The 26,734-nt window shown below is 40.1% G+C and overlaps 1 protein-coding gene across 2 annotated transcripts in view; it reads right to left on the minus strand.

Annotated features, from left to right (window-relative positions):
* Positions 1 to 26,734, minus strand: part of ANO3 (anoctamin 3) — a 200,765-nt gene that overhangs the window by 125,255 nt on the left and 48,776 nt on the right. The window contains exon 1 of one of the 2 annotated variants that reach the window (XM_065683384.1): positions 6,886 to 6,986. The exons of the other annotated variant lie outside the window; for it this stretch is intronic. Within the exon in view, the coding sequence (XP_065539456.1) occupies positions 6,886 to 6,931 (46 nt within the window). The 5' untranslated portion in view covers positions 6,932 to 6,986. Of the gene's footprint in view, positions 1 to 6,885; positions 6,987 to 26,734 lie in introns of those variants that run through there. 2 annotated transcript variants of the gene reach the window in all.

Here is a 26,734-nt window from a genome sequence, read left to right on the forward strand (position 1 = left end):
GATGGAATGTAATTCAGCATGCCTTCATGGTTCTTTTTTTCCTTGAGAGATCCCACTTTTAAGTAGATCCAATAGTTAAATTACATGGTAAATGTTACTATTTGCCGGATGTTTGTATATTAGATATATATACATATACACCCACAAGGATAACTAAGACAGCAGCTTCTTCAAAACCCCATTTAAAATAGCATTGTGAATCAAACTATGACCACACCAGTCAGACAAATGAACAATTCCCCACTTAAGTAATCGCACTGGCTTCAAGCCCTCACAAGCCAGATGATAACTCAAACTGAGGCAGACTCGGAATCTCATTCTGAGAAAAGACTGATACATTTGCATTCATTGAGGCTTGGAGCAGGCAAAACATATTGCTGTGTACTGCAGCTAAGTTCTGAGTTACGCTTGTCTCCCATAACTAATCTCCTGTAACATATGCTTTGGGATATAGAGAACTGAACCACTTCTACAATGAGCTTAGTAAAGGGAATTTAACATTTGAAACCTGGGTAACACTATGCATGATGCTTTCTGAAAACCTCACTGCATGTCTGACTCAAGACAACACAGACGCACTTGTCAGCTTAGGCAGGCCCAAGCAGAAAACAAGACAACTTCATGTTGCTCAGCAAGCTCGTGAACAGCTATTTTTTTCCACTTTTGAACGGGGGGTGGGAAAAAAGCATCATTTCCTTTTCCACTTACTACTTAGCTGGCTGCATCACTTGGAACGCAGGGCTCCTGATACTGTTAATTAAGAAGATGTTTCAATTTTCATGGTTGCTGGAGCTTTAAAATATCCTTAATCATAAAATATGCTGACTACTGTTAATTTTATTGCAAAACTTTCCAATGAAATCTTGCATATTGAAGCTACTATTAAAAATACTCAACATAGTCTACACAGGCAGAGTTGTTTCATCTGTGATCCTCATTTAGCTGATTTCAAAAATGACGAAAAGCAGAACAAAACAACCAAAATACAGAAGCAGAACTGGACCTTGCAATTTTGTGGTGATTCTGAATGAAATATAAATGGTAAAATGCTGAAGACAATCAGAGATGGTGTGGGTTGCCTGTTTTAATGTGTCCTCACTGAGGAAGTTTTGAAATGCTTTGAAATAGGTACAAGATTTTTCCACAGATCATACTATATCAAGCTATACTTAACTCAGAATGTAGGAAGCTAATGCCCAGACATCTTACCACAGCTCTGTTGTCTGTAGCCAGACAGCAGTTACAAGCCAAGCCAAAATTTTCTAATTTCCTTGGCCTTCTCGGGGGGGGGGGGGGGGGGAGGACGACACTTGTGCACCTGCATAATAAAAGGTTTAATATGTTATATTTAATGATTATTTTCAATGAAGCTGTATATTTTATTGCAGTTACAAGTCACAACAGTATAATCCAGAATGAAAATATGTATTACGGGCCCTTCTGTCTGACTGAAAAAGGTGAAATGCATCTTCAGCTGTGCAGCTGTATCAAGGAACAAAAATAAGAGCAAATATAGCCTCATTAAAAATTGGGCCTTACTTTTCAACACCCTAAAAGAGCATATGGGCCCACTGGAATATGGTATCATTTTAAGGGAGCATATTAATAGCTGCATTGCCCTCAGCTTTCAGAGTCAAGATGAGGAGGAGAGCTTTGAAATTTTCTGTATATCAGCGCTCCTTTGAATGGAAATGATAGAGCAGAGCCCTGAAAATATTTTTACTCACACCAAGATGGAAACTTGGTCTTTGTGCTCTGGAGAGCAACAGCAAAAAGTCATAATCTCTCGTAATTTTTTTTTTTTTTTAATGGCAGAATTGCATCTAGTGGTTTCAGCAGTTTCTTTGGATTATCAAGATTATTAGGTCCACTGGTGCTACTGACGTATCAAACATCCATAGAAAATTCTCCACGAGAATCTTAATTACAAGTCCACCTTACTGAATACTGAAAACTCGGGAGCAATATAAAAAATATGATCTTTACAAACCCTCATTTAAATTCACAAGTTAAACGCAAATTAGACTCACGGGCTGTTTTCTAAAGAATGCAGGTCATTAAGACCTTAAAATTAGAGTAAAACCGCAATAACAAAAGGCTCTGCTCTACAACTGTGGTCCCCCAAGTAGCTCAAAGCAGTTCAAAAAGGCCAGGTAATGAAGTAACAAGTGCCCCCGTGAAGGGAGAACAACTGCAAGGGAGAACAACTGCAGCTTTTTAGAGATCCTCAACCCAACCTTCAATACATCTAAACAGCCCTCCAAATGCAGATGGCTAATCTATAGAATGAAACAGAGTATCTGGCACTGATCAGAAGTTCAGACCTGGGAACGTGTCCTTTATGGTGATGCCCGATTTCTTCAGAAGTCACACTATTTCAAGACGAATCCTTTGAGAAACGAAATCTCTACTCTCAAACCACAGTAAGTACTGAATTACTTGAAGACAACTTCCTGTCCCATTACACACCTTGAACCAGAAGCATGAGAAGCACCCCAATTTAACCACTGGATTTCCATCTGCAGTCCATCTTCCTAAAACTCATACACCATGCTAAAAGCTACTTAATTTTAAGGCACAAAAGTCTTTTCATTTTACCAGCTTTTCATTAAAAAGCTTTGATGGGGGCATCAAAAAGAACAATAGTCAATATAAGCACTCAGCAGAGCAAGCAGGAAATTTCAGTCTATCAGGACCGAAGTTAAAGATATTTAAAATTTTAAGCATTGTAACTGCTTTGACCTGCACCCTCAGCACAGGTTTTACCTTCCCTCAGGCCAGAAACATCCAAACACACTCACCATCAGGTAGCTGTTAAAAGAAAAGTGTCTTGCAAATGAGGCTGCCTTTCTTCCAAAAGAGACCTTTCAATTGAGGTCCTTAACAGAACAAGCAACTGCTCTGCATCATTCCCATACCCACTCCGTAAGTCCACCATAAGGCTACCCTATTTAAGTCCTGCAGTTTAAGAATATTCAATTGTGACTGAGATCAAATACCAAATCCTAATCAGCTGTCTTTCTCTGGAATTACTAAACTACAAATTACCCATGGAGATGCTCTTTGTCTACATTAACAACATTATCTAATTCTTCTCCTTCCTCAATATTTATCAGTTTGCAGTTTTAAGCAAAAATGTGTATTAACATCTGAGGATGGAGATCTGTTCTTTTCTAAAGGATGGCTAGGCAAAAAAAAATAGTAAATAAGAATTTTTTTTTTCCATTTTCCTCTGACATAATTCTTCAGAGGCCATAGGTTGCATTACCTTTAGAAGGGGTAAAAAGTATAAAGGCATATATTTAATAATAAAATTCGAATCCTTGAGAGTATTATTGATGAAAGTCATTTCAGAAAAAGCAGTTTCTGCCATAGCAGTCGTTAAAAATAGCTACAAAATACTATACAGATGGCTCAACAGATCCAACACACTATTATGCAGAGACGCAGGCTCTAGGACACGGCTCTTTTTGATAGGCGTATCTTTGGATACAAGTAGAAAAACACCAAATTGTGGGGGTGAAGAGATTAATTTTCTTCAAAACTCTCAGCGTTTTGAAAACTACACTACCTTGAGCTCTGCCACAGTTTTTGAAAACTGGAGGTTTCACTCTGCATGCACCATCTGAACAAAGAATAAGAGAAAACCATGGTGGCACTTTTTAATGACAGCCTTCTAACGTGAACACCTCCTCACCTTGTCAAGAAGGCAAAAGAAAGAAAAGAACACCAGAACTCTAACCTGAGACATATCCCAGCGATATAAATGTTGTGGGTTTTTTTTCTCTTTTTGCCTTCCTGTGGAAGATTCCTAGACACTCAAGAGACAGGAGAACTTGGTCCTATTCTTTCTAGCCTTGAAAAGATGCTTTTGGGGTACCAAAACCAGTACTTGTGTCCTTGGCTAGAACAAAGTGCTCCAAGTAAGTAGGGAAACAAATGCTGTCTGGCTTATTCTATCTCCCGTCTTCAAAGTCACTTCTCTTCAGCACGTGAGTTTGAATATTATGTTACCTGGCAATAGGTACTAGCTTTGTTTCTAAAAAGGTTTAAATTATTTTCTGTTTGTTTTCAGGATCTATTATAATCTTTTTCTTTTTTTTTTTTTATGTACTTCCTACGTGATTGAAGAATCCACATAAAAAGAATGCCCTTTCAATTCCCCCCCAAAAATGAAGTTTGGTCTTAATGCAAGTGAAGCATACAAGGCACAGCTGTGATAGGCAGTTGGCCATTTCATGAGGATTACCACTATTCTGTAAAAAAGGGAATTCAGGGCACTGTTTCATGAGCAGCTAGAAAACAAACAGTACATTTAGTCACAATCTCAGCCACAGTGAGTTACAAAGAACAGTAACTGAAATCTTAAAGTAGGAGAATGATATAAAATGCCAAATTTGAAAGAAAACCTACACAAAATGACCGTGTTCTCTGCTGCTAAAGGGATCAATGCCTATGAACTTCAGAGTAGTAGATTCTCAGCTTCTTTTCAATACCTCATGATTCGATGATGAGTTCTTGATTATGATCAAAAGAAGCACGACCAGCAGGTAGAAAGAGGTGATCCTGCCCCTCTACTCAGCTCTTGCGAGACCCCACATTTGGAGCACTGTGTACAGTTTTGGCGTCCTCAACGTAACGACATGGAGCTGTTGGAGCAAGTCCAGAGGAGGGCCACGAGGATGATCAGGGGACTGGAGCACCTCCTGTATGAAGACAGGCTGAGAAAGTTGGGGCTGTTCAGCCTGGAGAAGAGAAGGCTGTGTGGAGACCTCATAGCAGCCTTCCAGTATCTGAAGGGGGGCTGTTAAGGATGCTGGGGAGGGACTCTTCATCATGGACTGTAGTGACAGGACAAGAGGGAATGGGTTTAAACATAAACAGGGGAAGTTCAGGTTAGATATAAGGATGAAGTTTTTTATTGTGAGAGTAGTGAAACACTAGAACAGGTTGCCCAGAGAACTGGTGAATGCTCCACCCTGGCAGTGCTCAAGGCCAGGCTCAAGAGAGCCTTGCGCAACATGGGCTAGTGTGAGGTGTCTCTCCCTGCCCATGGTGGGGGAGGTGGGGGGGGAGTGGGTGGGACTACATGGTCTTCAGGTCCTTTCCAATCCGAACTATTCTATTATTCTATGCCTTATGTTTGCTTATTTTTCTGCAGCCCTTAAACCAGGTTTTCATGCTGTCTGTCCCCCATCCCTGAAAGCTGTAGACTGAGAAAAACATACAACAAACTCATTCAGGTGAATTTAGCACACATCATGCTGCCTGCGAAATGTTTGTGAAAGCAACACATATACTAGTTGAGACTACACAGGCTCTTTTGCTCCTCTCTTTTCCAAAGCCTTATGACTGCCAAGGCACCTTCATCAGAATCTCTTCAGGAATAAGGGGGAGAGAACAACAATTTACTCCATCAGTAACTGGCAAAACTCACGTTACTATTAAGTTTAATGACTACTGCCAAAATGCCATTTCATAAACCACATAGTGCAGCTTTGTTTCCAGCAACTAAATTTCATCCCTGAACTTGAACATAATGAAATTAGGGTTTGGGTGTTTTCTGAAAAGATTATTACCGAACAGCTGAATAGCTCCTGAAGAGCCTTGAGAAGGACTCTGGAGCTGCTAATCACTGCTGTAACGTAAGAAGTATTTTCTTATTAAAAACTAAGGATTAACACTGTGGCTCCAAGTCACCTGATGCTTTTATCAACATATCTAAAGTTAAAGAAAAGAAAAAATATTTTTATGCTAATTAATTTACTTTGAACCTAACTAGACATTTTACAATCTGAAACACCACCACTCCTTAATGCACGTAAGTTAGCCATTAGATGCAGAACCTCTACAGCAAGGAACTAAATTTATTATGGAATTACCAGAATGGAATAAGTACCTTGAATTATTTATTTTCCACTAGCCATTCAAAGAGAATGGGAACTTGAACAAGGCAATAAGTGAATCCATGGTTTATAAATGAAGTATATCGTATTAAGCCATAATTTATAGCATACTGTAGTCTCAGAAATAAAAGATAGTTTGGTAACAACTAAAACAACAGGAAGAGAGCAAAGGGATGCTCACAGTGAAAGAAAACTCAGTTTTGTGTTCTCTGTCAAAGCAGAAATAGAAAAATATAGTGAAAATATAAGTTCCAGGATAAAGAAAAAGATAAAGTTTGCTGTGGGAATTGTAATTTTTTCTATCACAAGCACAATAAAGGTTTCGTAGTGATGATAATCGCAACCAAAAATTCACCTTCGTATTTGTTGATCAACAAAAGGTTTTGTTTTGTAACAAAAAACACCAAACAAATAAACAACCAGCTCCAAGGCCTGACCCTAAATTCTCTTCGCACCTGTAACACCTAAGCCCCACTCACAACCACAGCTCTTGTTCTTTTCCAAGATCGATACTCGGATCAGGGCATGGCACGAAGAGTAACATCAGAAACGAACACCAGCGGCAAACTCCAGCGGGTGAACGACCTCCCCGCACCATGCGACTGGACACCGCCAAGTCACCTGTACAACAACCCCAACAACAACGCTGCGCACCGTGCATCTGGGCGAACAACTTAAGACAAGCAGGCAGAACCGAACCGCACCGGGCCGTGCCCGTCAGCACCACCGTTCGCCGGGCGCCCATCCTCACACACACACACACACACACACACACCCCGGGCGCTGTAGCCTCGCTACCTGAAAATCCCCCAAATGCCCGAAACATCGACACGACTCCGGAGCTCAACACATATGATGCACCGGTCACTTGCACGGGAACCGCAGCGGGGACCCGCACCCGCTGGGACGGCGTGTCTTCCCTCCCTCCCCGGGCACCTGCACCCTCACCACCCCTGGTGACAAAGGGGTTGTCACTGACCTTTCTGCTGCCGAAAGGACTGGATGGAGCCCGAGTGGTGAACCATCTTGGCGGAGCGCGGTACCAGCCCGCCGGCTCCGAGGGGGCGGGAACCCAGCGGCGCGGCCTGGCCCGCCCCGGCCCAAATCGGCCCGCCCCGGCCCGCAGCTCTCAGCGCCGCCGTTGCTCTGGCAACAGCCGGAGCAGAGCGGCCCCGCCCGCCGCACAGCGGAGGCCAAGTGAATGGCTCCTGTAGCAGCGCGGCGGGGAGAGGCGTGTTCGGGGCCGGCGCTGGCAGCACCCCGCAGGGACGGGAGTTCAGCCGCCTCCTGCCGCCCTCGCTGCGCCGCGGAGCGGGGTTCGACGCTGTCAGTGCCCTCCCTTTGGGCCGGAGAGTCCGAGCGGCCCCTGTGCCCCTGGCACCCGCCTGGGGGGCCGGTTTGGTGATCCCTGTCGCTCCCTGTGACCCTGGGGCTCTCTCTCAAAGACATCAGTTATTCGGTGTTACCGAGGAGCTGAAGGGAAGCCGAGTATAAACCGCACCTCCTTTACACAGCAAGATTCATCTAGGCGTTGGACGATAAGTTTGTATTTCAGCCCCTCCGTCCCAGTTTCACCATAAGCCTGTGTTGCGTCACCGCCTTTTTCCTTCATTACGATGTTACACAACTTACAGTCTTACTGAAGATAGCACTAAACTGCACATTCAAAGCCTGATGTGATCAATTTCTGTGCTATTCGAGTTATAATTTCCCTTTTCTCCACCGTGTACACCAAGACGCTCATTCCAGATAATATATTCAGATTCATAAGGCTTTAATTTCTTTCCCTGTTTCTCCCTCTGTTCACATTATTCTCTCTGGAATCTAAGTATCATTCAGTTCCTGTACAATGTTTTGGTTTTAATTTTTCTACTGCAACAGTCTGTTTCCCGATTCTCCTAAATTCAGTCAATACAATATTTCAGCCTGCAGCTAGCACTATCTCCTCTCTTCCATTTAGGGATACATACGTTATTTGCTCAACAGAAGTCTATTGAGTCAGCTATTGTAACCCTTGCAGCTAGTGGCAAAATCTGTATCATTCCTTCAAAGTTTGTGGTTCTATTTATGTGCTAGAAGATGTATTAGAGATTTCCTCTGACAGTAAAGCAAATCTAGAACTTTCTTGTAGTTGACTGGGGCTTGCAGTATGCCGTCTGCTTTAAAAGACACATGATTACCACCCCTTGCTACAGGCTAGTCTGTACTATGAAGCTGTACTACTTTGACTATGTTAGTTTACTTAAATAATGACAATGAATACACTTTTTTCATATCAGGATGGTTTTCCATTATGACAACACACTAAACGGCTGTATATAAACAATACATCCATACACAGGCGCTTATACATAGATAAAGGAAAATAAAAATTGCACCCTAATGGGGGAGGTGTTCTCTCTAGAGTGTGCCAGACATCACTCTTACATAAAGAGCAGCTGACACATCTAGCTATTACTACAAAGGAACAAAATAACTTTACCTCCTCAGGCTAGCTGACCACATTTGGGTTTGTTTGGAACATTTGCAGAAGCCTTGTTGTCAGTTTAGGAAAAGATGCAGAAGCTATGGTGCTGTGAAGACATTATGTTACTCATTTGTTAGGCTCCAGTGGCTTTCTGCACACTGAGTCATTCCTCTGCACTTCTGCAATTTAGGAAAACCTGCTGGGAACAGCTCTTTCCTGCTGAGAGACAGCACTATAGATGTTGCATGGCAGAATAATGCAAGTGGAGATCAGCCAGGTTTGCTCTTGTTGATCAACAAATGCTGGAAACCCAGGAGCAAGCCAAAAGAAGAGGTAGAATCAAGTCCTTGTTTTTTAGTTGCAAGCTTTAATGTAGATGTTAGAATGGATAAGTAGGGATTAAAACAAATCTATACCCAGGAGCTCAGAGACACCAGGGAGAAAAAAACCAAGTATAATACAATCAGCTGAGGGGTTAATAATCATGCAAATAGCAAGTGTAGTTCTTTCACTGTAATGGCCTAAACCTTTGTAAGGTTGTAGGCCAGAGCGATTTCTCTGAGAGACCTTGGCTGACACTTTTGACTTGTAGATGAACATGATGTTGCCTTTCTTACTAGAAGAAAGCAAGAGAGGACCATTATTTACTTTCTTATGATAGTAATCTATAAAATGCAGAGGAGAAGAAAAGATGCTGATAACTAAAATTACGGCCTAAAGAGGTTATCACACACACTCTTGGAAAAGAGCCTGTCAGCTGCCTAGTACTCAGGGCCATCCATCTGATTTCTGATCCACAGTCCTCTATGAAAAGTTACCTAATTTCTGAATTGAAACAGATTTATCTGACCCTGTTAATGCACAGAATGATGGGGAGAGAAAGGCAAGCTGAGGTAGTGCTTAGAAACCCAGAAGAAAATTTAAATTCTGAGTACAGAAATGATGTGGGTTTTTTTTACCTGCTTTTTAATAATAAAGCTCTATTTCTGGCAGTGGACATGCACTGTCAAATGAATACTCTTGTCTTTTGAAATCATTGGTTATATTAAGCTAAGTCTCACATTATCTCTCTAACATTTTATAAACCTTTTCTAAAATAGATCAAAACTCGGAACATAGTAAAGAGATCAGGATCAAACTAGATTTAATACTTGTATCTCTACAAGTCAACAGAACCCAAATCATAACTGAAAAGCTTGAGGCTGATGTAGCTGCCCATCTTCCTGATTTCTTGCTCAGGTTTGAGGCATTGGAGCCAAGTGGCTGGTCTCTTTTCCCAAGTAACAAGTGATAGGACAAAAGATAACAGCATCAAGCTGCACCGAGGCGGGTTTAGACAGAGTATTAGAAAAGACTTCTTTCCCGAGAGGGTGTTCAGACATTAGAACAGGCTGCCCAGGGCAGTGGCGGAATCACCTTCCTTAAGTGTTCACAAACCATGCAGACGACGCCCTCAGTGACATGGTTTTGTGATGGCCTTGGCAGTGCTGGGAAACGGTTGGACTTGATGATCTTAAAGGTCTTTTCCAACCTAGCTGACTCTGTGATTCTATGATTTAGTTTTGACATGAAGATCAACTCTTGATAGGCACACCTTTTTCATGAGATACTTTCTAATCTCTCCTGACTAAGACTAAGATCTACTATTCTGGTCTTGCTTCATCATAATATGTGTAGCTCTATGTAAGTCTGTGTTGCAATCTGAAAAAATTTGGCCTGAAAAAGGGGGCTGAGTCTCCAGATTTGCTTTCCATCAGGAAGTTGGTTTGCTATTAAAACAGGCTATGAGAGAATGATGTTTTAAATTAAATTTTGTAATTCCATGGCACTTTTCAGAAACTCACATGAAGTAGAACCTTAAATTAAAACCTAATTAGCCAGTGATAAGTGGCAGATATTTTCTTTAGAAGTATAGCCATCTCAAAAGTTAATTATAGCCAGCTGTTAACCATTGCCTGGAAAGAATAAACTTACTCCAAAAGAAACTCACAAGGTGCAATGAGTGCAAAATTCTGCACCTGAAAATACCCTGTACATCAACTCAGGCTGAGCAGCAGCTCTGATGGGAAGGACCTGAAGGTTATGGGAAACACTAGCTTGAACAGCAGCCAGCTGTGCACTTGTACCACAAATAAGGCTAACACTAGGAGAAATATAGCCAGCAGTTTAAGGGGTTCTTACTCCCTTTCATTTGGCATGACTGCAGCTGCACCTGCAATTCTGTGTCTAGCTTTCCCACTTCACACTTTCCCACATCAGCAAAGATGTTGGAAAACTGGAGAAGGTCCAAAACAGGGCTACCCAAAGATGGACAGGGGTCTACAATATGTAAACTGTGAGAAGTTAAGCAAAATGGGTTTATTTAATCTGAAAAATAAACTAAGGAGTCCCAGCAGCCTACAATTACTTGAAAGTCACTTACAAAGATGACAGTACCAAGCTCCTTTTAGTGCTAAAAGATCAGATTAGTGGCAACAGCCACACATGATATATGAGCATGTGAGGTTCAGCTTGAACACTACTTTTGTACAGCATTGGTAATGTACCATCAGAGCAGCTTACTTACAAAGTAATAAAATATCTATCCTTGAAGGTTTTCAAAACTTGCCTTGGCCACACTGCATCTGACCCAGTTTGGTGATGGCAATGATAAAGCTTCAGAACAGGAGGCTGGATTAGATGACTTTCAGTGGTGATAATAGAGGATGTAAAGCAAATGCAAGGGAGTTGGAACAAGGAAGTAGACACATTTTGTATCAATTTTTATGCAGTACATTTAAACAGTATAAAAAAAATAAATGTTTACAGAATTGTCAAGTCCATCTCTTTCAAGGAGGGCAGCTCCGTACTATTTAAAGCCCTGCAGTGCAAAATTAGTCTTGTTCAATATAGGCAGCAAAATTGTTTGCAAATGGTCTGATCTTACTGAAAACAATGGGAGTTTTGCCATAGGCACTAGAACAGTGAGGAGACTCTTTGTTAGCTCTAATAAAACTGTCAGTCATTATGGAGAAGGTCTAGAAAGCAGATTATGGAGCATGCTAAAATGTGTTGTAGATGAATGGCAAGGGGGGTGGAACTAGATGATCTTAAGGTCCTTTCCAACCCTAACTATTCTATGATTCTATGAACTGAAAAATTGAACATTTTTATAAAGAATTTACTTCATGTTGCTGAGACACTAACCCTTGAAATCTCACTGATTTCTGTATTTTAATACATCATTTCTATGGTAATTTAAGAGACCTTTTCTCTCTGGCTAGATAGAATTTTCTTGCATCCATGGAATTGACTATGTTTTCTGAATGATGTCAACTGTTCAGTCCTTGATTCTGTAGCTCGATGTAATTTCATGCTCACTTTAATTTGTGGTTTATAGATTCACATTTACATCCTAATCATTTCCTGAATAGGGTTACTTTTCCAGTTTTGGCCTCCACTTGTCCAGCTAACACAACAAACAAAAAGAAACTTACAGTGCATATGTTTACAAAAATTTCATTTTCTATAGCAAAGCAGTGCAGTTTTATTCAAAACTGTTTGGGTCAAAATGCCAAAGTAGAATTACTTTGAATTTTATAATTACAAGCAGTTTAGCACTATTGTGCCGGGTATACACTAGGATCTTTGGAACAACCCTATACAGAAGTGTAAGGATAGTGAAATGTTGCTTTGCTAAAAAATCCTTCTACAATCATAATAAGAGACTATAAAGAAAGCACTAATGTCAAGTAACAGGTGAAGAGGGAAAAGCAGAATTATAACAGCAGCATCCAATACACACACGTATCCAAATTTTCCAGGTAGGCAACCTTCTATATAGTCATATTTTTCTTTCATACATCTCAGTTTTCTTGCTTCACATTTTATCTGAAGCAAACAAGGAAGATTATTGTTATCCAACTCTGCAGTACCAACTACCAAACTACTGCAATATAATTCTCTTTCTGATTAGCAGCCTAATTTGTCAAGTAAAGAAGAAAATAATCAGATACACTAAAAAATAAAAGCTCTATCAATGAGGAAATTGCCTGTTATCTACTTCACATTTATACTGTATGGACTCATTCTGCATATCTGTGCATTTCTTTAGTACCACGTGCTCAGCACAGGAGCCTCAAGAGTGACAGTAGTAGAAAACTTTAGAGAGAAGAAATTGACATAGTCCTTAGCTGAAGAGCCTACATTTACATTTTTAGAAAAGAAGTTATCAATTAGACATTTGTTCCTAGATTTCCTAGTGTTTCTGGGGTCATCCGCTTCTTGGTTTAGAGATTAAGTCTCCGGTATTGCTCAGTGCATTTCTGACAGCCAATTCTTTCATCACTTCCAGGTTCATTCTGTCGAGAATCTCTTACTTTTTACTATTTTGATTTTTTTTGGCCACATACTTGCTCTTTTTCCCAGCTACAACTTTTCACTCCTCCCCCTCCCAAAAAAAGCCAAAAGGCACTTTACAAGCTATTAAAAAGAGCAGCAAGCAAAGGCAAAGTGGGAGGAATGAGCATGGTTTATGGACATAGCCGGCAGTCTAGTATATAAAACCTATACCTGCACTAAGCTATTTCCACACACATCAAAACAGAAAGAGTGTGGCAACAGTATATGAGCTTGATATGTTACTTGCACACGAGGGAGATGTAAAATCAACGGATGTGGTTCATTCAGGAAAGACAGTCTATCCTGCTATACATTTCTTTACAGAACTTGGTCAGCATGGTCCAACTCCATAGCTGAAAATCCTAGGCTTACAGTAATATGAACAAAATAGTTCAACAAAACCATTAGGATATCCTCTTCGCAACAGCTAGTACAGTGATGGAATGTTATATGCATAGCATATGCATAGCAATATTAGACTTTTCCTTTCCAACCTGTGTAAAACACAAATTCAGTGACAGTCATTTGAAATTTATCTCCCAGCATGCCTGCATTCCTTGTCAGCTAACATAACATTTTCCAAAACAAGAGGAGCTAATGAGAATTTCTTCAAAGATGACAATTTCTTCATTGCAGCATCATCATAACAGGGTGTTTATTTAAATCAGTGTCTTCACAGAAATTACTCTGTTCAACATCATGCTCACAAGCAGCTTTGTCCTTATTTCCTGCTACACTACTAGAATCAATTGTGGCTGCAAAACCCCACACCAGGTACTATATCCTCATTCCAGCTCTCCACAACAAGCGTGGCATGCATTTTCTCTGTCAGCATCATATGAGAGTGGAATGATGATAAACACATGAACTGCAAGCCCACACACATTTACCATGTATCAATCACCTCCCTATCATTTGGGAGAAACATACTGAGGTGGGTTATCCCATCCCACAGAGTTATGCATTCCACCACCACAGAAATTGCCTGCTTGGCTATGCCAGGTAAACTCCCACAACATTCGTGCCTCCTAGCATTAGTGCTAGAGACAATGTTTTGCACAGAAATTAGCCTGGTGCCATCTGGCCTAGCATTCTTATATTCTGACCTTGGAAGAGCTGTACCATTACACAGAAAGATAAGCAACAGTAATATTGCAGATGCTTTTTTATAAAGCTGATTTTGCTCAGTGTACATAAATCACGTCCAAGTGCAATAATGTGGTCTTTAAACAAACAAACAAACAAGCAAGCAAAAAAAGCTTGCTTTATATTATAGCTCAAAAGTACCAAGCTTTGTTGCTTAACTGTGTATTTTATGGAGCTCTTCAAAATACCAAACACTGATGGGAAAGTGGGGCAAGATTTTTCAAATGTAACGTATTTGTGATCACAGATTGCTTTTAATTTGGTCATGATTAAGGAACATCTCTGAAAATTTTAAATAATTATAAAAAAAGCGTGCATATTTCTGTTTTAAGGAGTCATGAAGAAAAAATGTTTCATAATTTAAATACTGTCTTGTTGAATTTGCAACTCAGAAAGTCAAAGTAATGCAGTAGTACATGGCAGCTGAGGAAAAATTAGACATCAGGGAGTGGATGATTGGAGTGGAGCACTTTCTTTGCCTATGAACACCACATGGATTTAATGGCTCTGTCACAGGGTTGAGTCAGATCAGCTGGGAATGTTCTCAATGGTGTATTTTAAAAGATCGCTAGATTATGCTTTGTTCCTATGCATACACAGATAGTATATTAGTCTGTAAAAACATGGATTACCCTCACCAGATATACTTATTTTTACACTTGTTGCATGAGCTAAGTAAACTCACTGCAGACAGGATATTTGTATATTACTCGTATCCTGCACAAAGAGTAATTACATGCCAAATATTATAAGAAAAAAATAATCTCTTGGAACATGTAGTACATATTGTTAAAGAATAATAAAAAGGAGTATGAATACCATACTGGCCATGGCCCAGGGGTTTGGAACTAGATGATCTTAAGGTTTCCAACCTAACTAGCCAGGATCCTATGAATACTGGACTTGTGGGCTATTCATGAGACACACCTGTAAAGTCAGGGTTAACAAAACAACAGATTTTTTTCTTTTTTTTCTTTTTCTCCCCCCCCCCCCCCCCCCCCTTTCAATTTTAAATCCTTCTTTTCCATTTCAGGCAGCCTTGTATTTCTCTAGTTTTCTTATCCTGAATCTTTTGCATTTAAAACATGTCATAAATTGAAAAAGTGAGTTGTGTATGGCCACAGAAACAACAAAAACACATCTGGCTTCATATACTTTTAGGTGTAATTTTCTAAGTAATTATAGTGAAATAAAGGTTTACTTCTCTGAGGAGGGCATTTCTAGCTTAACTTTCTCCCTTTTCCTCTTAAGTGGAAATCGGAGATGATGTCAAAGTCTGCAGATATCAGCACAAAAGATTTTTGTGGGTTTTTTTGTTTTGTTTTGTTTTTTCCTGAGAGAAAAGTGGCATGTTTATTTTAGCTTTTTATGATAGATGGAAGGGTATAGAACATTTTTAACACAATGTTCTTTAGACAAAGCAAATAGTAAGCAAAGAATTTGTTCTGCCTCCCTTCCTTTCACATCTCCCGTATAAGGCATCTCTGCAAGAAACATGACACAATTTTATTTAGCTGTGGGGTGAGAACACAAAGGAATACATACAGGTACTATCTATATGTAGGCTATAGACTTTATATAGGATGTAAAATAGCAAAGGCATTCCCCTCAGGCTCCTGGGGATTAGTAAGGAGACCATCTTGCTGCCAGGGGAAAAGAGACTTTCAAATTCCATCTGACTTCAACAGAGAAATAGGGATAACGGGTACTTCTTCCCAAACCCACTTTCTACAGTTTGGATTGCTAAATCTATTGGGAAATTTGTTACCATACTGTTTTATAGTTACTAGCTCTTGGGGTGATAATGGGTTGACAGAGAAGTGCAAGAATATGTAAGAGGTTTGGTGTTCAAGCTGATGATAAAAGTTAGAAATTCTTTTATCTTTACTTCAGTAGGAGTGGTTGCTTATTTCCATTTCAATTAGCACAAATGACAATGTTATACGTAAATCTACAAATTATTAAAGTATCATCTGTTTAAATTGAGGCCAAATTTTCCATCTTGCTTCATCCCACTGGCTACATTCATGCATGCTATCTTGCAGTCCTCAACAGAAAGCTGGAATCGTTCGGTGTAATATCTTCAGTTTAAATACAGCAGGTTATTTATCTTAAAGTTGGTAGGAAAATTTGGGGCTCTCTATTTCCAAATCTATTTTTAAAAGGCTTTCATGTGAAATAAATTTAATGGCTGTTCAATACTCAATTCTAAACAACCTGTAAAAAAGGCTGATTGTTTTCAGTCAAAGTGGAATTGCACACAATGGGATTGCATTTTACAACATTAATAAGATGGTTGTAAATTAAGATAATAATAGCATAGTCACAGACACAGCTTTTCAAGTCTGCTTTTTCTGTATTAGGCAGGATTTTAGCCATTCAAAATCTTTAGAAATAGCAATGCTTTTGTAATGTGAATATTCATGACTATTCTGCTAATATAGAATTATACTGATTAATTACACAGCACTTCACTGTTTTCAGTAAGTTATTCATGCTAGTTACTCTGAAAATGTATTTTTGTAAATTAAACTCTTTTTAAAACACTCATCTATAAGAGTAGCAGTTTTGATCTCCGAATTTATTTGCAGTCATGTAAACCTGATATTTGGTAGTGCACGTTAGTAATCAGTTCTACACAACAAAAACAGAAGAAAAAGAAATCAGTAAACGCCTACTTCTTGCTTGCATATAACAGTTTGATTTGACATGCTCTAAAGCACGACATCTGCACAGCCTGTTGAATGATGTTCAATGGTTTGTACAGCTCTTCAAGTGAGTGTTGTTCCCAACTATTATTGCTGCAAAAGTAATGTGAACTGACTGACTGTGCTGTATCTTATTTCAGCATCATTTAGAACTCTACAGATGAAGTAGCTGTCAAGAGCAGAAAAATATTTGTCAGTCTCAACGCACCCAAGCAAAATCTGCAAACTTTCACATACTCATTTTAACTTCACAGAATCACAGAATCACAGAATCACAGAATCCCAAGGGTTGGAAGGGACCTAAAAAGATCATCTAGTCCAACCCCCCTGCAAGAGCAGGGTAACCTACAGTACATCACACAGGAACTTGTCCAGGCGGGCCTTGAATATCTCCAGTGTAGGAGACTCCACAACCCCCCTGGGCAACCTGTTCCAGTGCTCTGTCACTCTTACAGTAAAGAAGTTCTTCCTGATGTTAACGTGGAACTTCCTATGTTCCAGTTTACACCCATTGCCCCTTGTCCTATCACTGGATATCACTGAAAAAAGCCTAGCTCCATCATCCTGACACCTACCCTTCACATATTTGTAAACATTGATGAGGTCACCCCTCAGTCTCCTCTTTTGCAAGCTAAAGAGACCCAGCTCCCTCAGCCTCTCCTCATAAGGGAGATGTTCCACTCCCTTAATCATCTTTGTGGCTCTGCGCTGGACTCCTTCAAGCAATTCCCCGTCCTTCTTGAACAGAGGGGCCCAGAACTGGACGCAATATTCCAGATGCGGCCTCACCAAGGCTGAGTAGAGGGGGAGGAGAACCTCTCTTGACCTACTAACCACTCCCTTTCTAATGCACCCTAAGATGCCATTTGCCTTCTTGGCCACAAGAGCACATTGCTGGCTCATGGTCATCCTCCTATCCACCAGGACCCCCAGGTCCCTTTCCCCTTCACTACTTTCCAGCAGGTCAACCCCCAACCTGTACTGGTACATGGGGTTGTTCTTCCCCAGAAGAACTTCTCATTCGTAAAACACGTAAAAAAACTTTGCACTTGAAATCTATAGATTCTGTTTCCCTCTGTGAACTTTTGTATGTCATTGTCCAAACCCAAGGATAGCAGTTTCTCAAAATGAAAATGCCAGTTCACCTCAGTCTGTCACATTCTTCTTTGTTTCACTATTTATCTCAAAAGTACATTCTGCCAGTGCTGCAGAAGAGCTTGACGACTTTCTGATGTGCACTCAGGAGTTTAAAAGCAGTGCAAAACATTTATTTTAAGTTAACATTGGAGCATTCTTCTCTCCTCTATTGATTTAGAAGTGTAAAGAAAGCATATTCCACAAAGACTGTGTAAATAGCCAGCAAGTTTGCCAACACCACCAAGCTGTGTAGTGCAGTCGACACATTGGAAGGAAGGGATGGGATCCAGAAAGACCTGGACAGGCTCAAGAGTGAAACTCATGAAGTTCAACAAGGCCAAGTACAATGTCCTACACCTGGGTCGGGGCTATCCCAAGGACAACTACAGGCTGGGTGGAGAATGGATTGAGAGCAGCTCTGAGGAGAAGGACCTGGGGTGTTGGTAGACGAGCAGCTCCCCATACCCCAGCAATATATGCTTGAGCCCAGAACCCCCCCTATACTGGGCTGCATCCCCCGAGCATAAGGAGCAGGTTGGGGGGGGGGGGGGATTCTGCCTCTCTACTGTGCTCTGGTGAGAACCCCCCTGCAGTTCTGTGTCCAGCTGTAGGGCAACAGCACAAGAGGGATGTGGAGCTGTTGGGATGAGTCCAGAGCAGGCCATGGAGATGCTGCAAGAGCTGGAGCAGCTCTGCTCTGGAGACAGGCTTGTTCAGCCTGGAGAAGAGAAAGCTCCAGGAGACCCTAGAGCAGCTTCCAGTGACTAAAGGGGCCATAGGATATCTGGAGAGGGACTTTTTACAAGGGTGTGTAGTGACAGGCCAAGGGCTGGAGCAGCTCTGCTCTGGAGACAGGCTTGTTCAGCCTGGAGAAGAGAAAGCTCCAGGAGACCCTAGAGCAGCTTCCAGTGACTAAAGGGGCCATAGGATATCTGGAGAGGGACTTTTTACAAGGGTGTGTAGTGACAGGCCAAGGGGCAATGGCTTTTAACTGACAGAGAGAAGATTGAGATGAGATCTCAGGAAGAAGTTCTTCCCTGTGAGGGTGCTGAGGCGCTGGCACAGGTTGCCCAGAGAAGCTGTGGTTGCCCCATCCCTGGCAGTGTTCAAGGCCAGGCTGGACAGGGCTTGGAGCAACCTGGTCTAGTGGAAGGTGTCCCTGCCTGTGGCAGGAAGTTGGAACTGGACGAGCTTTCAGGTCCCTCCAACCTTATCCATTCTGGTTCTGTGACAAGTTGCACAGTTGCAAGCATACACTGTGTCATTGGAACCAGATCTTTCAGTTCCCCAAAACAGTATAGCAGAACGCTCAAGGATAGGTTCCCAATACAACATACGTAGAGAAAAAGAGGATAACCTGACAAATGTGCCACTTCCCTCAACCTGTATGCACATAGGAGAAGCCAGCAGATAGGTAGGTGTCAGCCATTCTACCATCTATTTTAAATTTCGGAGAAGCAGCATTTTATTTTTAACTACTTCAGCAAAATGGTTTGCTACATTACTGTCAAAATCTAAGTTTGTAGCTCAGTTAACCAGTGTGACTGAAGCAAGATGTACTGGAACCTGAGACGACAAATGATGATACGCTTATTGGAGAGGAAGCGTGACCACAGCAAACTGAACATTTTAAGGGAGACAGGGCATGTCATTAGCAATTTTAACTTTAAACAAATATCCCACATGAAAACCCCCATGTTTTCCATGTTGCTGCTGTTAATGGTCTTACAAATCAAATAAAGGTCAATTCAACAGTTTTGCAAAGTGAGAAACTATGCCTGCAAAACCCATAGTCAGTAACAGCTTAGAGAAACCCATCACCTCAGCTTGGATAGAATAACTCAGGCTGCTTCTGCAAATTGTCAGCAAGCTGAGCTCTGTGTATACACCTATCTACACAAATAGATACATACAAATATAAATACGGTATTTCTCATTGCTTTTTCAAGGAAAAGAATCACAGAAACACAGCAGGCTTTAGTAGAGTGTTCTATAGGGTATAGTGGGGGATTGTGTAAAGATTTAAGGTTCTTTTGGGAGAGGCAGGTAGAGGTGAGGAAGGGAGAAGGGTGAAAAATAATATTCATGCTTTTTTCTGTCCACTCTGCCAATCCTTCATCACCAAGTGTAACACATTGTGAGTCATGGGGTTGAGACAAATCCATACCTTTTTATATACATACGTATGTGTGTGAGTACATATAAGAAGGGACCCAAAAGCTCACCCAGTTCCAACCCTCTGACATGGACACCTATTAGACTCGGTTGCTCCAAGCCCCATCCAACCTGGCCTTGAACAACGCCAGGGATGGGGCAGCCACAGTTTCTCTGGGCAACCTGTGCCAGCGCCTCACCACCCTAAATGTTGGAGTTAGAAGAATAAGATTGCCAGAGCTGCTCCATCAACCACAGCTTGCTTCTACCTTATGTCCAGCAGCCCTGAGCAGCATCATGGCTGATTCAGTGCTGTGCACCAAAGGTCTACAAACCAGAGTAAATAATCCTATCCCAGCCCACAGGTGCAATAGCTTGATTGCTTATTTTTATAATCCCCAGCTTTGAAGACAACAATAACGGCTTATTAAGAGACTTGCTTTTTATTTGTTTTAATTCATTGATATCACTAATCAAAGTTATCCGTGACTATTTTTAGTTATATTTGCATTGTAACAGTGACATCCACTGGCCAATGTAAATAGCGCCGGGGTATTTTGCACTGGGTAGTACTTAGTCGTTAAATTGATGGGGACTTTGAATACCTAAATAGCTTTATTTAAGATTAAATAAAAGTGAATGCTCATTGTCCAGTGAGACACTGAATATACTAGAGATTATGGTAATGTAACATCACGCATTTTACATTTTGGCCCAGTCTCCTCAGGTTCAGAGATAAAACAAAAATTTAAAAACGTAAAATAAATATGCAAAAAAGCCCAAATCAAACATAACAACAAAATAAAACTAGTCTGAAAAGAAACATTCATTACAAAAAATAGTAATGGTAAGTAGATACTTATTTATTCTGAAGACATCTATTCTATGATTCTATGATCTGCTTTTCAGTCATTCAGTCTCCAAGAAAATAATAAAGTAGAATTTTTTGGCATTCTAAAATTGAACTAAATTCTGAATATTGCAAAAAAACAGATTCCTTTTTGACTAGGGCAAATTTATACCAGTGATAATCATAATATAATAGTACTAGAACATAACTATATAATAATACTACCATGGTAAGCAACAGCAGGAACAAATCATGTATCTGCATAGGAAACAGAACCTGCTAAAGATCAGCTGGTGCTTTAAGCTTAGGAGGTTGCAAGACAACCAACCTCTAAGAAAGCCAGAAGTAAATTATATAAGAAATCAGGTTAAATGTAAAACGTAGAGACAATAAGGTTTATAAATCTATTTCCTCTTTGCTGGTGGCTCATGGAAGACTTAAACGTAAAAGGACAAATTAAAAAATATGCATAAACCAAATGTATAGATGTATTCATGTTCTGAGCAAAATGCTGCAAAACCTGAATAAGTTAAGAGAACTAATGTAACTTCACAAATAGTGTTGTCAAGAATGGTTTAATGCTTTTCACTGTTCCTTTAAAAAATTATGGCTCTGTCATCCATTTTTTTTTTCTCCTTCCCCCCAAAGAAAAATCACTGTATACTCTCTGTAAACTGTCTATCCTGTTAGGAATGCACACAAATAAAGACAATCCCTATTGCTGCAAACATTGTGTGTCTGGACCTCTTCCTTGTACTTAAAAGGGAGGACCACCATGGTGACATGTGGCAGGAAAAATGGTAATAACATAAATCAGTTAATCTTGGTGTGGATTAATGGTTCCATAGGAAAGGAGTTGCAGTGGGGAAACTGTTTAGACTGTGAAAAGGAGCCTGTGCTCACTGAAAAGAGCAGCAGATGGGAGCGGGAGGTGAATGAGGAATGTGGGCTTGGGTGGTTGAACCTTTTCCCTAACTTTCACTTCTGTCCTTCTGTTAGGACTGAAGAAATAAAATGTGAAATACAAATGCTCAGATGTGGTGGGAGGAAAATGCTCACTCATCCTTCCCTGCAATCACTGTCTCTTTGAATACAAGGCACTTTTCATTTTTATACCCCTGCTTTTGTCTGAGATGCAGATCTTGGAAGAGGCATTAGGAAGAGGAAGCATGGTGCAGCATCCCAAAGACCCTCAGATTTATTTCAGGTAAGTCACTTATTTGTCTATTTGTGCCATGGGGTCCTCCTTTCAGTATAAACAGACTCAGGTATGAGTGATAAATATAAGATGATCCCATTCCCAGGGAGCAGTGGACAGCTGCTGCTCTTCCTCCTTTCCAGGGATAGCTCACACTCCCTCTGTGCTCATGCAGCTTTATCAGCTCCGCACCTAGAGCATTTTGTGCACAGAGATCAAGAGCAGGCAAGACACAGGACTTGAAACAGCTCACAAAGTATATTGACATAGCCTCCCTTACAAGCCTGGAAGGAGAGGACTACATGTATGCCACAGGGGTAGCATGGCAATAACATGGACACAGATTTTCCCACTGCTAGGTGGGCTCAGAGTTGACCGTCGCTTGCAGAAGGCAGGGGGGCTGGTAGGAGCTACTCCACCCTCCACAAAGGAACCTTGCTTCTGCTTTCCTACCTGACATAATTTAAAAAACTTACCGAACCATTCACTGTTACTGGTTCTTGGTTTTCAACCACAGCTTTGTATTTTGAAAGAGATACCAGTAGGTGAAGATGTCAGGGGTTTTGGTTGATTTGCTGTGGGGTATTTTTGGATTTTGGTTGGTTGATTTTGTTTTGGGTTTTGTTTTGTTGTTTTGTTTTTTTTTTAAACAGAAGCTGCTGAAACTAGGAATCACAAGCAAGAGGAATGAAACTAATCCAGTGCCAAGTCATTGCAAAGAACAATTTAAAAACCACATACCATCATGATCCATGAGTTTTGTCTGCTAAGGATCAACAGTGCTAAGGTTATCTCTGTAAGGACCTGGAGCACAAGTCTAATGAGGAAAGGCTGAGGGAACTGGGGTTGTTTAGTCTGGAGAAGATAAGGCTCAGGGGCACCTTATTGCTCTCTACAACTACCTGAAAGGAGAATGGAGCCAGGAGGCGTCTGGTCTCTTTTCCCAACCTTATTGCTCTCTACAACTACCTGAAAGGAAAATGGAGCCAGGAGGCGGCTGGTCTCTTTTCCCAAGTGACAAGTGATGGTAATGGCCTCAAGCTGTGCCAGGGGAGGTTTAGACTGGATATTAGGAAAAATTTCTTCACAGTGAGGGTAGTTCAAAACCCACCTGGAAGTGTTTAAAAAAATGTAGATGAGGCCCTCAGTGGCCTGGTTTAGTGGTGGCCTTGGCAGTGCTGGGGTAAAGGTTGAACTTGATGATCTTAAAGGTCTTTTTCAACCTAAACAATTTTATGATTCTATTTTAACAAGCAGGGGAGTGAGGGACATACAAGGTACTAAGGTAATATAATTTTCAAAGAAACTCAAATGGTTCATTTCTGTGCATTCCTTGCCCTGTACCCACACCTGGGCATTCAGTCCCAGGTTTTCTTCCTCTTTTTCTCTGGTTATTAATGGAGCTATATCTACCAGCAGCAAACAGCCATGAGTCTCATGATGGTTGCTCTTCTAGAAGGTATAAGAAATAATTCAAATCTCTGTTCTGCCCAAGCCCATTTCATACGAATTAAATATTTATCTGACCACACGAGAGGGTATTTGATGGCATGTGATTTCAGCTGTGTGAAAACTGCTGCTATAATAAACACTTAATAATTTATAGGAATCAGTTCCTCCTATAACAGGAGAGAAAAACAAAACATCTAGTAGACAGGAGACACCTGGAATCTATGAGGTTTACACTCTGCTATATGCTTTGAGATGTAGCACTTAATGAATCTTTTAATCAGGGTTGTCCTCCGCTATCACAGACAGCTACAACAGGTTCTACAGTTTTTTCTTCCCAGCCCATGACCTACACAGCTGCTTTGCTGAAGCAGTGTTCAGAGAGCAAAAGAAAAGTAAATTACCTAAATATCATTTGTAATTACTAGCAGAAGTTGATTATGCACTCACTGACAAGCAAACACAAGCAAATCCCATATATCCTGTAAATCCAGGGAACTGGGGCAGATTCCAAATACACAGGTTATTTAGAATGTGAAAGAGAATAAAGGTAGGATGTGGAAACTGTATGACATTAAATAGAAAAAAGTATGAAGAAGAAACTAAATACATCAGAAAATAGACTTGAAAGCAACATTTATATATATATAAATGAAAGGCAGGTGAAACGTTTTTATAGACTTTATTGCCCTCTATATGCTTAGTATTTTGAATAGTTGGAAAACACAGCATAATCTGATTACTGAAAACAAAGCCATTGGCAAATAGCCTACTCCTTTGTGAAGAGTGCATTAAGTTAAAACTCCTTTGAAAGATTAGAGCAATACAAAAAGGACAAGGAGTTTTCATAAATAGTGGTTTCATAAACTCAAACCCAACTTCATAAGAAGGACAATAAGGAAAAACTGCAGTAGGGGCAAAGGTTTACATTGAGGTTATGTAGAACTACTTGAATATCTACAATGCCAGTATCTAAAGAAAAAAAAAGTCGTCAGACCTAAACTAAAAGAGGATTATATACAGTTTAATTAGTGAAATTCACCAGTAGCAGAGAAATGGAATCATGTTCTTAGGTTTGATCTTATCTAGAGCTGAATTGGGATTGTACAATAACAAAGTTTTGTCTTCCTTTATTCCATTACAGAAATTGATGAACAATAGTGAAAGTGGGAGAAAGAAAAGGATAGTAGGGATCTGAAATCTAACTGTGGAAATACATATAGTACTGGAGAATACCCTTCTTTCCCCTTATGAGTTTTCTGTGATGCCAAGTCAGCCATTTAAATCAACCTTCTATGCAGTTCCTAAAAGTAAGATGACATCTAACTCTGTTTTCCAATTTCCGTAATTAAATATTTCATTTTTATCACAGCACAGACACTTTCCAGTACAGTAGACTTTCTACACTGCAGGTTCCCTTGTCCAGAAACCCTTTTAAAAGGCAGCAATTCCAGAGATTTTTTTTCTTGATACATTCTGGTATGCAGCTGCACCATCTCTAAATCCTTAAAAGGTTATGAAATCTATAGCATGATTGCATAAAAATGATTAAAAGATACATTTAAATTGTTCCTTTTGGTTTCCACCAATCTTTTTTAATACTTACTAAAATGTGTGTATCTAAAGCTGCTCCCAAACACTGGATCTTTATTTGTCATTAGTCAGATGAAGACAGTGTCTGGAAATACAAGAACAGTTCGGTGTCTACTAGGAACTCTCAAAATTAACTGCCTCAAAATTATTTACATTTGGAGAGACTAAAGGTGTATCAAATTACAAAACATCCTCCCAAAATATTTTTCTCCCTTGTTCCCCTACTCTTTAGTACATAAACCTGTTAAAAAAGGAGAAACAAAATGCCTGGTGTTGTAATCATGGGGTACAGATTGACTCACTGCGTGGGTCAATCCCACTGAAGAGTCAGCTTAAAGGAAAAATTAAATGCCCATGGCTATCTGTGATAAAAACACACATTTACACAGAGAGTATTTAAAATGTTTGGGTTTTGTAACGTTTTCCACATGAAGATTTCAATTCTACAAAATAATTTGAAAGTCATTAATATGAGTCTTTCAGAGGCATTTTGTGAACATTTACTCCAAGAGAAATGAGTATCATGGATTACGCTGTCAGTGTGAACAGACAGAAAGAAGACAAGGGGAATTTTTCTCCAAGGGAAATTTTTTCAGGACTGTATACGTACGTACACACGTGTGCACACAGCACACATGTTTGCACATAGAATCATATAATCAGCTAGGTTGGAAAAGACCTTTAATATCGTGAAGTCCAACTTTCACCCCAGGACTGCCAAGTCCACCACTAAACCGTGTCACTGAAGGCCTTATCTACATGTTTTTGAGCACTTCTATCTGACATTAGAAACTCAGGTGAACTTCCAGTAGGAGCAGTTAGGTTTATTAAAACACATGCTTTTTTACATGCTTTGAGATTAATAAAACACATCATCATCTTAGCAGGATGAAAGCTACAATCAAAGATACAATCTTAGCATGCTTTATTAGAGTAAATGATAAATTTTAGTTCCTTTAGAAATGGCATACTTCCCTAATTTCTGCAGTGTTAGTATAAAGATAATAAAATTTAAGTCATTCTACATGGGGCAGAACAACAGCAGTAGGGCTGCTGGCATCCTGGCAAACCAGAAAGCCTGTGACACAAATTAGAATAAGAAACTATAATATTCTAAATACCATGAGATTCTTTTCAGCCATGCAAGTTTCACTTCTTTATGTGAATCTGTAGAGGATCTGCCCAGGTGATACAGTCAAAACTGATGATGTCAAAGAACAGAAAAGTTCTTTGTTTACTGTTAGATGTACCATTCTTGGTCTGAATATGCTAAACTTCAGTTTTCAGTAAATCTTCCCACATGTTCATTCAGATAGTTTTTTACAAGCATTGAAACTAATAGAAGAGACTAATAATATCCATTATCACAATTACAATTAAATCTGAAAACAAAAACCCCAAAGGATAACTGAATATATCCTCCGTACGTAGGCTAATGGTATGAAAATGAAGAAATATGAAACCCACTTCTAGTAAAAGAAAAATTGTTTAAATAAAATGTGAACATAATATTTGTTTCAGAATGAATTTCTAGGGAACAGTGTTTTGAACTGTAGGGAACAGTTTTGAAACTGGCTCACGCAAGCCAGCAGTTGTTAGAAATGAGCAAGACTGCCTGGAACAGCTAAATTACAACTATTTGAGAGTTATCTTGCCTCAAGGCCAAATGATTCCTCTTGCTCTCCAATCAGCTAGATGGAAAATTGTGAGGCTCTGTCTTCAGAGGGAAGGAATGGGTCTTCAGCA

This window comes from Lathamus discolor, chromosome 6 (genome assembly GCF_037157495.1).
Source record: "Lathamus discolor isolate bLatDis1 chromosome 6, bLatDis1.hap1, whole genome shotgun sequence".
NCBI lineage: Eukaryota > Metazoa > Chordata > Aves > Psittaciformes > Psittacidae > Lathamus > Lathamus discolor.